The 13,901-nt window shown below is 36.3% G+C and overlaps 1 protein-coding gene across 1 annotated transcript in view; it reads right to left on the bottom strand.

Moving 5' to 3' along the window:
• Positions 1-842: 842 nt before the first annotated feature.
• The window catches only part of LOC145228178 (dynein axonemal heavy chain 6-like), a 61,731-nt gene continuing 48,672 nt past the window's right edge, over positions 843-13,901 (bottom strand). Inside the window, exons 69-82 of the mRNA XM_080093180.1 lie at positions 13,431-13,571; positions 12,565-12,705; positions 11,446-11,662; positions 10,868-10,988; positions 10,343-10,448; positions 9,210-9,356; positions 7,090-7,298; positions 6,194-6,365; positions 5,572-5,762; positions 4,782-4,944; positions 3,972-4,125; positions 2,887-3,050; positions 1,867-2,089; positions 843-1,396 (exon numbers count right to left, since the gene is read on the bottom strand). Of these exons, the coding sequence (XP_079949306.1) occupies positions 1,293-1,396; positions 1,867-2,089; positions 2,887-3,050; positions 3,972-4,125; positions 4,782-4,944; positions 5,572-5,762; positions 6,194-6,365; positions 7,090-7,298; positions 9,210-9,356; positions 10,343-10,448; positions 10,868-10,988; positions 11,446-11,662; positions 12,565-12,705; positions 13,431-13,571 (2,253 nt within the window). The 3' untranslated portion in view covers positions 843-1,292. The remainder of the gene's footprint in view (positions 1,397-1,866; positions 2,090-2,886; positions 3,051-3,971; positions 4,126-4,781; positions 4,945-5,571; positions 5,763-6,193; positions 6,366-7,089; positions 7,299-9,209; positions 9,357-10,342; positions 10,449-10,867; positions 10,989-11,445; positions 11,663-12,564; positions 12,706-13,430; positions 13,572-13,901) is intronic.

Below are 13,901 nucleotides of genomic sequence, written 5' to 3'. Positions count from 1 at the left end.
AATATACTATGTAATAATTTTGCGCAGGGGTGCACAACCTGCGGCCGCAATCTATTAATATTTTGATTTTCAAACTGCTAAAACAGATTCCGTGGGACTGGAAAAAAGATTATCAGTCTAGTAATAACCATGCGCCAGGCTTTTTATGTGCAAACAATGCGAAAAGAACGGGCACTGCAATCGTCACAATACAGTTTATGACGTCATAAACAGTTAGCTCCGTTCAGCTAAACTTATGCACAAGTTAGAAATTGTTAATCAGAGCATTTTAGGCGACTTTAAATGGTATATATATGATACAAACCTTATTTTTTACATCAGTTGTTTCAAAACAAAACAACAAGCAAGCAATTGGCGGCCGTTGGTGAAATACCATGCGGCCCGATAAGATTATAAACTTTTGAATGCGGCCCTTGCACTGAAAAGTTTGCCCACCCCTGCTATAGCCTTTCCGTTTTTTCGATTTTTGGGGGTCAAAAAATCGAAGAAAAATCCGGTTTTCGGTGGGTTTTTGCCGGAATATTCCAGTTTCAAACTGGTTCTAGCCGGTTTTAGCCTCCTACCGAACCACCAAACCGGTTTAAACCAGTTTCTAAAATCGAATATTTTGACCCGATTTTCGAAAAAACCCTAAGGCTATAGCCTTTCCGTTTTTTTTTATTTTTGGGGGTCAAAAAATCGAAGAAAAATCCGGTTTTCGGTGGGTTTTTGCCGGAATATTCCAGTTTCAAACTGGTTCTAGCCGGTTTTAGCCTCCTACCGAACCACCAAACCGGTTTAAACCGGAATAGGAAACACGAAATGATGGCAATTTGCTAATGCAAAAGGGTGAACTGAAACGAATTTGCAAAATAATATTTTTTTATTATCGTTTAAACGACATTAACACACAACCTTCCTGGATTGAGAGAAACAGGAACATATCGTGGAATTTGGATAAAATCGAAACCGGCGCAAAAATGTTATGGAAGTCGATGAAAACAAACTTTTGTAAACCGAGAAAACGAAAATCTAAAATTTAAAACGGTACAAAAACCTGTAAAATATTCACAGCAAACAAAACGGCTAACTCGAACAAATTTAATATATATGTATCTCACATGTGATGTTTGTGTAAAAACAAGCAAAACTGGAATACATTCAGTATCTGTACAATCATGTCATAAAATATATAAGCTATGTATTACAAATTCTAATAAAGGCACTTTTGCTGCTAAAACATATCAACACTGAACTAAACATGAGCACAATAAACATTTTATAAATTTACAACATGGAAATATTTGAAATTTCTAATCAGCCAATCCGCAGAGGAGAGCGGAACCACGTGATATCCAAAAATCTGGATGCTGTTCAGTTGGGAGGTGAACCATTACCACAAAGTTAGTAGAGTGACCTGGAAAAATGGGTAAAATATAAGTATTACGGTGCAGGATTCGGAACAGATTCGGAACCGAATAGGTTATAAAGAAGAGTTCGGATTGTACAGTAAGGAGCAAATTACATTTATTGCATTTCGGGTTTTGCAAAATGTGGTTTTTCCACGACAGGACATTTTCGATTAAGTTGCTTACATGGCAATGGGTTTACTCCACGTGACAACGGGTCAAGCATGAGTAATGAGATTATATTACAGATCCCTTACAATTTTATGAAAGTTTTCTTCTGAATAACCAGAATACGCAATAATTCGAAGTATTCTGTCAAATATTGATATAATCTATCATGGGATTTCACTATGCGATTACACGGATTTTGCGATTAACCAAATCATCTATTTAAATCCCTACTGACATATCAGATGTCAATTTGAAGGTTGGGAACCATTTGATACCAGACTTATTATCATGATGAGCAAGACTTCACCTGTAGTGGATAGGACTCCCGCTCTTGCTCCGGTCTTGTACAGAGGACACAAGTAGTCCTCCGGAGGAGAGGCGAAGTCCATCTTCGGTTCCATGTGGAGGAGTGGCATCCTATCGTTCATCACACGATCCTTCTCTGACGCCATCAGCATTGTGTCTGTGTCAAACTGGAAGGCATCGGTAAAGAGGCCGTGAACCACCACTCCGTCTGTGATCTCTGGGAGCTGAGAGAAGAAGAGCAAAGATGAGGACGTTGAAAACAGATGATTAGGATGATGTACACATTACATTTGTGATTTAAATCTGATTTAAATCATTAATTTATGCCTCGTTCAGGTTCTTGCGTGATTGACTTTGTCCATGTGGCAACCTTGCACCCAGTTTGTTCAATTAAAGTTGAGTTATAGTTGGTGTAAAGATGTTTTGGTTTTTGCTTTGCATGTGTTCCTATGTTATCTGTTGTATGTGTATTTTACGATTATCCTTGTTTCTTCATATCAGTTAACGATTGTATTTGAAGAGTTAACAATGGAACACATCAAGCCACTGTTTATCCAAAACTTGTTAGCTTGTCAAATGATACTTACTCCGATAAAGGTTATAAAAATTCTGATTCTCAAACTGCTTACCCAGTGTGTTACCACAAAATGTGTTTGTTCATCACAACTATTATGGTTTACTTCAAAAATAATATCCTGGCAACGAAAAGCAGGTGTTCGTTGCCACATTAGAAGCACATTTCGACATAATTCGTTACCTAGAGCAGTCTCCCACATCACGTTAAGGTCTCAAAAAATATTGTTTGAACAATGTTTTGTGTATATAGTCAGTAAAGTGTAGAACGAATAAAATATTTCTGTTAATGTGTCTCTAATTAAAATATTATGGAGCAATGTTATGGGGGTTAAATATCGCTACACAGAACATTTAACACAAAAGCTATTGTCAAGTTAAAGTTAATATGGCATCACCAAAACAGTAAGATTCCAAAAAACATATTTGCGCCAGTTTTTTTCCGTACCACTTTATCAGCTTCAGGTTCTTCACCGAAGGCAACTTGCGACAATTCCTCGTGATACTCGCCCTGATCCCTGAACAGCGCCATCGGGTGGAAGTGGAAACTGAGCCTATCAATCGGATGGTCGTATTTACGAGCGTGGTTCTGTAATGCGCCTGTCAGAAAACCTGAAAGAATACAAGTGACACAGTTGGATTTAAAGATCACTTTAAAACAATACAATGATAATCAAGCCAATAAATCAGTGGTTCTTAACCGGTGGGAAATTTTCCACCAGTCGAAATAATGTACGAGCAAAGGGAAATTTTTGAACTTTGCAGAGTTTACTCACTACATTTTTACAAACAATGAAAGCACATATTTATATTGGTTTCAATTACCTGATATCAACGGCAAAATTGGATTCAAATCTGGTTGGATTAGAATCCAAAAGATTCGATATAGTACTTTGAACATCCCTATGTTAGATTGTTGTTTTAGGTTTTGCTCGATTGTTTAAAAGTTATAAATCAGATTATTTGGCAATAAAGTTAAGTATTTAATCGAACTAGGACCATTATTGTTAAAGTAGGGCACAAAACACCATCATTAAAACAGAGGGGAACTTAGTGATTGACGTTAGAGGGAAAACACACCAAAAAAGGTTAAGAACAACAATCTACAGACAATGTACACTGTTTCGAGTTATAAGGAAAGATCAATAAACTTGGGGGAAAATGATTTGTAATGTAAACCCTAATCTAGATAATGCTGGCACAACTTTTGATAAACCGGATCGTCGCCTAATCCGGATAAATTTATCGGTGCAATGAAGTCCGTACTATTTATTAAAATTTTAATTCCCAAACCGTAAAACGCTTTTATAGAATGCCTTAAAACAAAACTTTTGTAATATACTTTTCTAAAATACGCAATATAGCATTCATCGTTCTGAAGAAGCCCTACCGTTCTGGTAGGCGAAACGTTAGCAAAAATACAAGTTCTTAAAAAACCAACTAGTATTTTGTTAAGCATTACACCAGTTGAACGACAAATTTGTTAAATTAAACAAAACCTTTTTGTTACGTAACAAACGAACAACAATCAACCTTGTGGAAAGAAGAATCCTGAAATCCAGAAACTTTTCGGGGGTCCCTTCTCGACCCATCGCTGGGTAAAGTGGCATCTCAACACCAAGTCCTTCACCCAAGAACCCAGGGGTTTCAGAGAGGGGTAAGCTGATTCCTCCCATAAGGTTGGAACCTGAAACAAAATGCTCGGGTTTAGATCCGAGGGTCATGGGTTCGAATTCCCCATTTACCAATTCAAAATAGTTTTATCCCCTCCTAACACACTGCATAGTTGATGCTAAACCATACAAAGATTATTTAAAATTGAGTCTTTTATCAACTTCACATGTTATATTCCCAAAGCTCAAAGTGTCTATTTACAAACCACATGTAAAAATTAAATAAATTCCATCCCTCAAGCCTTAAATTCCTCCCTTTGGAGGAATTCCTATACGGCTGGGAACCACTAGCACAAATAAAAGGTGATTTTCGAAAATCGATATTATTAGTTGGTCAACATGAACAGTTACGACCGATTTTAATTTCTTTTGAAAAGTTTTTAGCGGGCGACTTATTGCGAACAGTCACAAAATATTTGTAACACACGCAGTTTTTCAGGTTTTTGCATGCTCGGCCTTTTCATTTTTTTTTGAGTGTTTGAATGACTTTGTTGTAAAACAATTTTAGAATTCAAATGTTATAACTAAAATAATCTTAGTTGTAAACCCAAAAATAACTTTAATCCGAAACAGAGTTAAAAAAATAGCAGTTTTGGAGAGAATGTTCGTGCAACCAAGAGTTCGGTCAATTACTAGTACGACCCGGGATTCGAACCTCCAACCCTTGTACCTGGTTGTTCAAGAAACTGGTGTACATCATTTCCATCTGTTCACTCATCACAACGAGACCCGCGATCGCCTTCTTCAACGTTTGAAGCGAGTTTACGATGACTTTCAGGAGTTTCTTGAATCTCTCAACTTCTTGTTGGAGCACGGTTGTGAGGGAATTCACCCTGAACAAGAATGAAGGATTATGAATTGAAATACGTTAAAAGACTAAGACGAGTAGTTTAAAAGACTAACAACATCTTATCTGATGCTAATTATTTAAAAAGTAGAGCACGCCTTTGTGCATCAACTTAGGGGGGAAACGTAAAATAATAATACAGGTGTAAAAACTAGATAACCGTGGACTTAAAATAATAATGTTTAGGGTTAAGAGGTTGCAAAAACGTTTTGCTATAATAAAACAACTTCCAATATGTTTTGTATTTGTTTTTACCAGATAAATTTGTATGTTAATAATCATAGATGGTCACTTTCCACATTTTTTTCACCTAGTTTATTTGCGTGAAGTAAAATCAACGAAACTTCCTCAGTGAGCAACAAAAGTGTATACACTTTACTATAGTAAAAGTTGAAAAGACAAACAAAAACAAATAAGTGTTTAAAATAAAAAACCTCAAGTTCAAACTTCATGTTAATTTTTTTACACGATTTTTTTTAGAGTAAAAAAAATCCCTAGTAAGCAACAAAAAAAGCAAAAGTTGAAAACGTCAAAAATAAAATTCAGTGCTTTTAATAAAAATTTTAAAAAAACTTAAGTTTAAGCTTTATATTGAGGTTGAGTTTTTACTCACCTTCCCTTCGAGTCGAGTCGGAACATGGATTGATCAGCCGAGTCCATGTCGAGTTTGAAGATCTGGAGTTTCTCCAGGATGCTCTGAGCGAGTTCTTGGACGATCTCATCACTTGTCTTCCCTCCTCCTCCGGATTCGAGACGAGGTTGAACCTCCAGGATCGTGTTCACAAGATTCCCTGTCTCTTGACGCTGGAAGAAAAAGATGGGGATTGAAATGAGCTGAGAGGACTTAAACAATTTGATATTTTCAAATTCATTTTTTTCAGGCCATACGTTTTTTACTCAATCCTACACTTTTGCACTACGTAGGGTTGGGAAACCCTGGTGTGCAATTGCGCGTATGCCGGTCCGTTTTTAATTTACACAAATGACTATTTCGTAACACCAACAATGCCAAAGGCATTTGACAAAAGATGTGGAAACAATAGATAGTTCATTCCCCTTTTTAGTGTATTTAAGCAGTTATGTTTTTACGCATATAGTTGTTTTTAAGAATAGAGATTATAAGCAAAGTTTGCGTGTATTTTGGGAGACTGTTTTAAAAAATAAAATAATTTTTGCCATCAAAATGAGTTTTTTTCTAGCGCACAATTTTCAACACATGAACAAAGGTTTCGAACCTGGAAGGCGAGATTAGCATTGTTGTGCATCCCGAAAACTTCAGGATCATCGCTTATCGGGAGTTTGTTCACGTATTCCTGATACTCGTCCATTTTGTCAAACGCGGGAGCGAAATAAACTCCAGACTCTGAAAACTTGTAATCCGGGTTCAGAGTTTCCTCTCGGAAGAATCTGAAAAACACGAAGTTGGTGGAAACTTCGTTCCAAAAATTGTTTTAACTGAATTTCCTGTCATCGACAGTTAAAAAGTTTTTTTGTTTTTTTTTACAAAGTAAACCATCCAATGCTGGCATAAAAAGCGTCAATCGTTAACTTTGGCCAATTGAAAAGGATTAAGTTAAACAATTCGTTCCAAAAAAAATTGTTTTGCTGAAATGCTTAAATACCGATGATGCTTATAAAAGCGAGATGCATTTGTTTTGTAAAAAAATATGGAAGATTTATTTGCCGAACATTTATTGGCCAGTAGTTCAAATTATCCAAGTTTTTCATAAAATGAAACCAAAATGGTGGTTTACACGTGAGATTGTCATTGTTGTTCAAATAAAGAGTAAACATTCAACTCAAAAGCGCCAGTTGTCGTTTAAAACAAATTAAACCGCTTTGGCCTCAAGTGGATGTGTTGGATTTTATGATTAAACGAAAATGATGCAAACAATGTCTCAACATTTTCCTATACGATCATTGTTAATTAACATGTAAAAAATTTTGAAAACTAAATTGTGTTTTAAAATTTAAAAAACATAAACTTTATTTCAACAAAAAAAAACAAGCAAGAAAAGGGAACATATTGTTTACTGGCTGTTTCAAGTTTAGATAGTGTCCCAAAATAATCAAAACAACAGACACATCAAATATATACCTTAGTCAAACACCCCAAAGAAAATAAATTTACCTTGACAGAATTGTTCTCAAGCATCTTTGATCGATTGCATCAGTTACTCTTCCTCCGTACGTGATCTCACCAGTGATGTAGATCAGAGCATCCCACGGGATTCTGTCCTCCGAACAGAAGAGCTCCAAATTGAGGACAGCGCATTCTCTGTCACTGTCTGTGAACTCGTATCGAATATTCCAACCAAGAGGACCAAACTTCTTGCGTTCCTGTCAAAATAACAACAAATTGTGTTAATATACTTTTTTCAAATATGGAAACAGGTTTCCAAAGAAACAGAATCAGTCGATAATACTTAAGAATATATATTTCGCTTATTGGCATCGTCAGTTCATGTAAAACCATGCATTAAAACAACAATAAATTTAAGATAAAACAACAGGCTGAAATCAATACACAGAACCTAAACCACTTCACAGGTGGAGAAGCGCTAACTATGAGCGTATGGGTCTGGCAAGCAATGACGCCCAAACCCGCGCACCAATGATTTTAAACATATATTTTTAAGTTTAATTATTTCAGGTAAGATTGGCACATGTAAACTTTTCGCGTAAACTAATCGTGGATAACACACTTGATTGTTCTTGTCGCCATAAACAACAAAGTGTGGTTAACAAAAAACTTGGGAATGTGCTTTCAAAGGTTAATTTATCCAAGTAAGACCTGATTGCTGATATACATTAAAGTTTTGTAGTCAAAGTCTACTGCAAAGTAACATCAGTTTTCAGTAACACCACAGGTCCGCAAATAGTTAGGCTAAAAGTCTAAATGGGTTTATATAACGACAAATTTCCGCAACAAACAACGTATTTTTGAGGTTTAATTATACTGATGGTGGGAATTGTTAAGTTGAGTTGTGTTAAGTTTATTTCGCTTAGTGAGAGAAAACATGATAACACAATTGCACTAAAGCAATCATCAAGCCGAAAACAGCTGCGCAACGTTAAAACTTTATAGCGCAAAAACATTGTAGGGAACCATTGGTTGAAAATGGCTGAACGCGCTGCAGCTTTATAAGTTTTGATTCCTTTGGTTTATGTAAGCAAAATCCAATGACACAAAGTCTTTAGTAATTGACACAAATTTAGCTTTAAATGACGGGCTATACAACGTTTTGTCCACACAATCAAAATCTACGCGTGTTTTGGAATCTATAAAAGTCTTAAACTATTATACGGCTTACATAACAAGAGGTTTTATCGCAAAACAAATCTCAACCTATCAATAAAAATGGTAACAAGCAGAAACAAAAGAGACGCGCAGGTTTTTATGCCAACAGTGGTAAAGAAAAATACACACTAATAAATCAACATTTTTTTACAACACACGTAAAAATTCGTAAACTGTAATTTTTTTTGGCGCGTGCGCACCACAAACGGAAAGTTTTTGAGTGAGGTTTAAATACCAATAAGTCAAAAATTCATTGGTTCGAATCCCAATGTTTGTAGTCGCCAAATTTTTTTTGGTGATTTTATTGTCAAAAAATAAATGTTTTTCGGGAGATCCGCGCACCACAAACGAAAGTTTCCCTGTGGATATTTTTCAGTTTTTGTTCGTTCGTTCTAATCCTAATGTTTGGGACTGCCTTGCGAAGGCGGTTTTTAATCAAATTTTTAGTTTGTGATTTGACGTGACAAAGTTTTGTGGGTTTGTTAAAAAGGCTTCACATACAAACGCCGAGTTCTATCTGATGCAAACCGTCATGTGCATCACAAACCGAAATTGATTACAAATTAGGCGATTTTCCAACGTTGAATCTTAATTCTTTACATTCGCTTGTCTCTCATGACTGGATTTAAAATTGTGCGTTTTTGTTACATTAGGTTTGTGGCAATTACAATTGTTGTTGGTTTGGTTAATACACTAACAATTTCCAACTCTCGCGTTATTTGACAATAATCGCAAAGCTGATGCCACACTTGTTATTGTCATGTTCTTATTCAATATATGACGTCAGATGTATAAGTCATTGTGACGTCACAACCATTCACTATGTGACGTCATACAATAAAAAAAATACATTTTTTGTAAAACAAACATTCTATGAAGTAAAATTGTTGAGTCAATGACGTATTTGTTAATGTTATTGTTACGTCACACACAACAGTGGGGGGAATCACCTGTATAGCGGCGTGGAAGAAACAAAGTCCGAATATCATTCTTCTCCACTGAATGCCGAGCGCATTATCCTCGAAGAATGACGTAGTTATCGACGCGAAAGCGCCCCGGATGTTCGAACGGAGGCCTTTCGGGGGTTCGTTTGTTACCTGGTAACAAACAATAGACATTTTATTCCAGATGTTACCAATAAACTGTAATATAACTGAAAATATACTTACGAACACTATACACGGACTTGAAAAGTAATTTAATCATAAACATGACTGCCAAAGAACTGGTGTATATAGAACACATCATGCAGACATTTTAACAATCTCTGTTGGCATCATCAGTGCATGTTATGTTGCACAGCTTGATTGACAACCTGCACTGATGATGACAACAGAGATTGTTAAAACGTCTGCATAATGTATGCTATACACACCAGTTCTTCGGCAGTAATGTTTATGATTAATATACCAAAAATATATATTCGGAAAAAATAATTGAGACATTTAAAATGAGTTTAATAAATTTTAAAGACAAAAATAAAACACATCCTTATGTCTTTACCAATGCTGACAATAGATACGTACTTTTGACTTCGTTTAAATGTGCATTTTCTGAATATCTGCCATGTTACGTAACATAGAAAAATAATAGAGATATTTTTTAAAAGTTTGATAAAGTTCAAAAACAAAATTAAACACGAAATTAACGTTTTTACGAATGCTTACAATAGATCGGCAAATTTATTCTTTTATTGTGTGTTTTAAGATGCCTTCTGACATGTTCACTAAACCTGACCTGATTAATCATTATGTAAGTTCCGCAACATTTGTTTATTTTATCGGTAAATGTGTAGCCGAACAAGGTGAAGGTACGTAATAATGTGAACTTATCACGTTTACAAAGGCTTCCTAACCTATTTACTCCACCCAACCCTTCTACATAACTTGTTTTAAATGACAATTGCCCACCAACGTTACCAAATGAGTTGTTTGACTAAACAGCCACGTTAAAATAGCTTAAAGTCGATTGATTCCGGTTTATTTTTCAACCATAAATAAAAAGGCAACTCTTTCACTGGCGTAAAACCGTAATAGTGAATATTTCCGCGGTGGGATTCGAACCCATGGTCTATAGATCTTACCTTGACCGAACCCTGTAGGATTGTGACAGGGAAAAAGTTTGTTGGCATCGAGCTGAGGAAGAGTCGGAAGTCTTCATGAATAGCATCCGCCGGAAGCTCTTTGAATCTGAAAACGGAAATTAATTGTTCTAATTGTTTTTAGACGAAAACAAGCGTTCCATGTACACGTTTTACATCACAGTACGCCAGGCCTATTAAACCGAATCGGCCGGTCACCAAGCATTCACCACCATATGGCAAGGCACAGGTTGGAAAAATCTAGCTTGTGGTGGGATTCGAACCCACGACAGGAGTTTTTCTCTACCAACTGAGCTACACAGGCTTACTGGTGAACCCACCGAAGGTTAAATCACAAGCACCGTTGCCTGGTATGTTGCATGTCAGCTTCGTAGTAGGGGATCGTATAAGTTAAGATGGACATTATTTCACAACTGGGATCAGCCCTGAAGCGTTTTAACACCGATTACATACAGCCATGTTAAAGAAAATAGTATAAAACTTAAAACAACAATTTTAACCACTTACTCCTTGAATATTTCCTCGAGCCTGGGCATGAACGACTTTGCAAGATGACAATTCTGTAGGAAAATCCATCCCCCTGTTTCACGTGCTGCGTTGATCATCTTTTCCGCGATCGGCCCCTGACCTGTATGACGTCACAAGTAACGTTATTGTAACGTCACAGTTACGCGGTGCGATGATTTTTTTTTCATAATATTATTAAAATTGAATTACGTAATCAAAGCAAAAAAGGTTAAAAAAATAGATTACTTATATGATGCAAAAACATTTCACATATGTTGCCAATAACTAACAAATACAAAAACCAGAAGAGTTTTTACAAGTAAAACAGGTTTCTAAACGATGTTCGTGTAGTCGAGCACGAAAAACTGTTTCTAAAACTGCCCGGAATAATTAAAAATTAAACCGTAATAAAAATTAACCGACAATAAAATATATAACATCTTGTCAATGTGTCGATAAAGTCTTGAAATGAAAGTGGTCGACTACACGAACATCGTTTAATTAATTGCGTCAATTTGAAATAGTCCGGACATTTTTACTAAACACATTGAGTTAAAACTTTCACATAAACTAGTAACCTTGTCCGAGAGAAATAGCTTGCAGTTTGTCCACGTAATCCCGCTCTTTGGCGAAACGTAGGAAAGCCCCCATGGGGTCAGAACCGGTGCTGAGAACGAACACTAGAGGCGTAAGACTCGTCATGTCAGCGTAAAGTGACGAAAGCGTGATCGGTGGGTTTTCTACGAAATGCTTTCCGCTGTTCGCTACAACGAAGTCGGTTGTCGTGGAGACCACCTGTGAATGGAAAGTGCATTTGGGAAAAGGTTGAAGAGTTTTGTTTGGAAAATGTTGCAAATAGTTTAAACCAGCGCTATTCAACCTAGTGTGTTCCACAACATAAGTACCATTATTTCAAAACATTTTCGTTACATTTACAAAGCGTCATTTCACATGTTCATGTTAACATCTTATATTTCTTGCCTGAAATTCGGCTCAAACGAATTAATTGTTACACCAATCACAGGAGTGTGGTATCAGTTCTAGAGAGTGCACGAGTGAAAAAAGGGCAAAGAGCAATGGACTAAACCAGGTCACATAATCAAATATCCAACCTTAGTTGTATAAATAAGCAAAACCCTTTTTAAGGTTTAGGACTAATACATCCTACACACTGTAAACTAGCAATGTAATTGGTTAAATTACGCAAACACTACTTGAATATGAACTTCTAAATCTCTAAAACTGCCGATTTTTGGTACATTTCCAAAAACTTCACTATGGATCCCAAAACTACAATTTGCTTTTAGGATAACCATGCCTATCTATTAACCTTAAATAGCTCTTCTGGCAATTGTATTTTTGTGCGCATTCAGTGTTATTTACCCTGATGAAGGCGACCTGTATAGGACGTCGAAATGTAGGTGCAAAATACAATTGCCAGAAAAGCTCTATAAACATATTATGCCTGACAGCAATAGTTTATACATATGTATACTTATACTGCAGACAGTGCACATAAGGTCTCATCAGTGCAGCTGGTGACGAGAGATAGGCGGTATTGGCTAGTGTAGCCATCCAACGGCACTCCAGTTTGTGGTGAGCAACTAGGGGGGGTTGTACCCTGTTGCTCACCACAAACTGAAGTGTCGTTGGATGGCTACATGCTTTTATATACTTATACTTATGTATCAACTCACTTTTTCCTCCTTGAAGATCTTGACAAGGATCAACTTTTGAAACATCGTCAGTTTTTCCTCCCAATGTCCGATGTTGTCATCCACCTTCTCATCTCCCTCATCCGGAGTTGGAGGTCGGACATACGCTGGAGGATCAGGAGTCTGAACAATAACAAGTATGACGTGACAATGAGTCGTGGAATAAGTCTATTGTTGTCGACTAAAAAGACAAAGTAAACAAAAGGAAGTGTGACGTCATAATGAAATCGTAGGAAGTGTGACGTCATAATAAAGTTCATTGTTGTCGACTGAAAACGCTGTAAACAACGTAGCATGTGTTGTAACTTTTTCATTTAAATAAAAATAGAAATTATTTGGACAAATTTGACAATGTGAAAATACATGTTGGCACCAAACATTAAAAGTCAAGGTTATTTATTAACAAGAATAGAAAGAGGCTTTCAGTGCACATTAAAACTTTTATAACCAAGTTTACCACCATGGAGTAAGACTTAAATTTGTTTGATGTTGGAATTTTTGTTCATAGACTAAACAAAGATGCGTTAAGATTCTTTGGCACAAGCCTCCATTAAAACAACCGCATACAAAGCAGTGGATCACTATAAAACTCGACCCACAGATAAAATGGGTCACATCCAGTGGTGGGATTCAGCCGGTTCGCACCGGTTCTATAGAACTGTCTTACGAAATTTTATAAGATCAGCAAACCGGTTAGCACTACTGGTTACTGTCAGTGAACTGTTTGTAACAGAACCGACTGAAAAATATGACTTTTATGACAAACCGGCTGACAAAAATATTGAATCCCACCACTGGTTACCACTGGTCACAGAAGTCGAGTTTACCACAGTCGAGTATCAACTCACCGAGTAGTTTTCCCACTTTTCAGGGTTGAGTCTGATTTCGAGTTCACCGAGTGCGCAATAAATCGGAGTTCTCATCAAATCTTCGGTTAACCCGTGGAAGCAGGGGAGATATTCCTCCAAGTCAACACATTTGGTCCAGTTCTAAAATTACATAATATTTAAATGAAAATTAAATACAAATGAAACAAAATATAAGATAAATACAAAACAAAATAGAATTTTTAATCGTTAAACCAGCCTTGAAACAAAAACTTTACATTAAAAGTGAATCAGACAATTGATTGAAACAGCGATTGTTATAACGTTTTTAATGCAATAAATTGACTACATGGCAATTTGATTTGTTTTTTGATCAGAAAGCTTTTTTGTTTCTGGCTCAAAAAGATATCTTCTATGTTCAAGTTTACTGATGATCAATAGCAAAACACCATGACTAAACTAACCAACTTTACCAATGTAAGACGAAACAGT

Source organism: Phallusia mammillata, chromosome 5, assembly GCF_965637545.1.
Source record: "Phallusia mammillata chromosome 5, kaPhaMamm4.hap1.1, whole genome shotgun sequence".
In the NCBI taxonomy this organism is placed as follows: Eukaryota; Metazoa; Chordata; class Ascidiacea; order Phlebobranchia; family Ascidiidae; genus Phallusia; species Phallusia mammillata.
The sequence above is the reverse complement of the archived record's forward strand: the minus strand, read 5'-3'. Positions and strand labels throughout refer to the sequence as shown.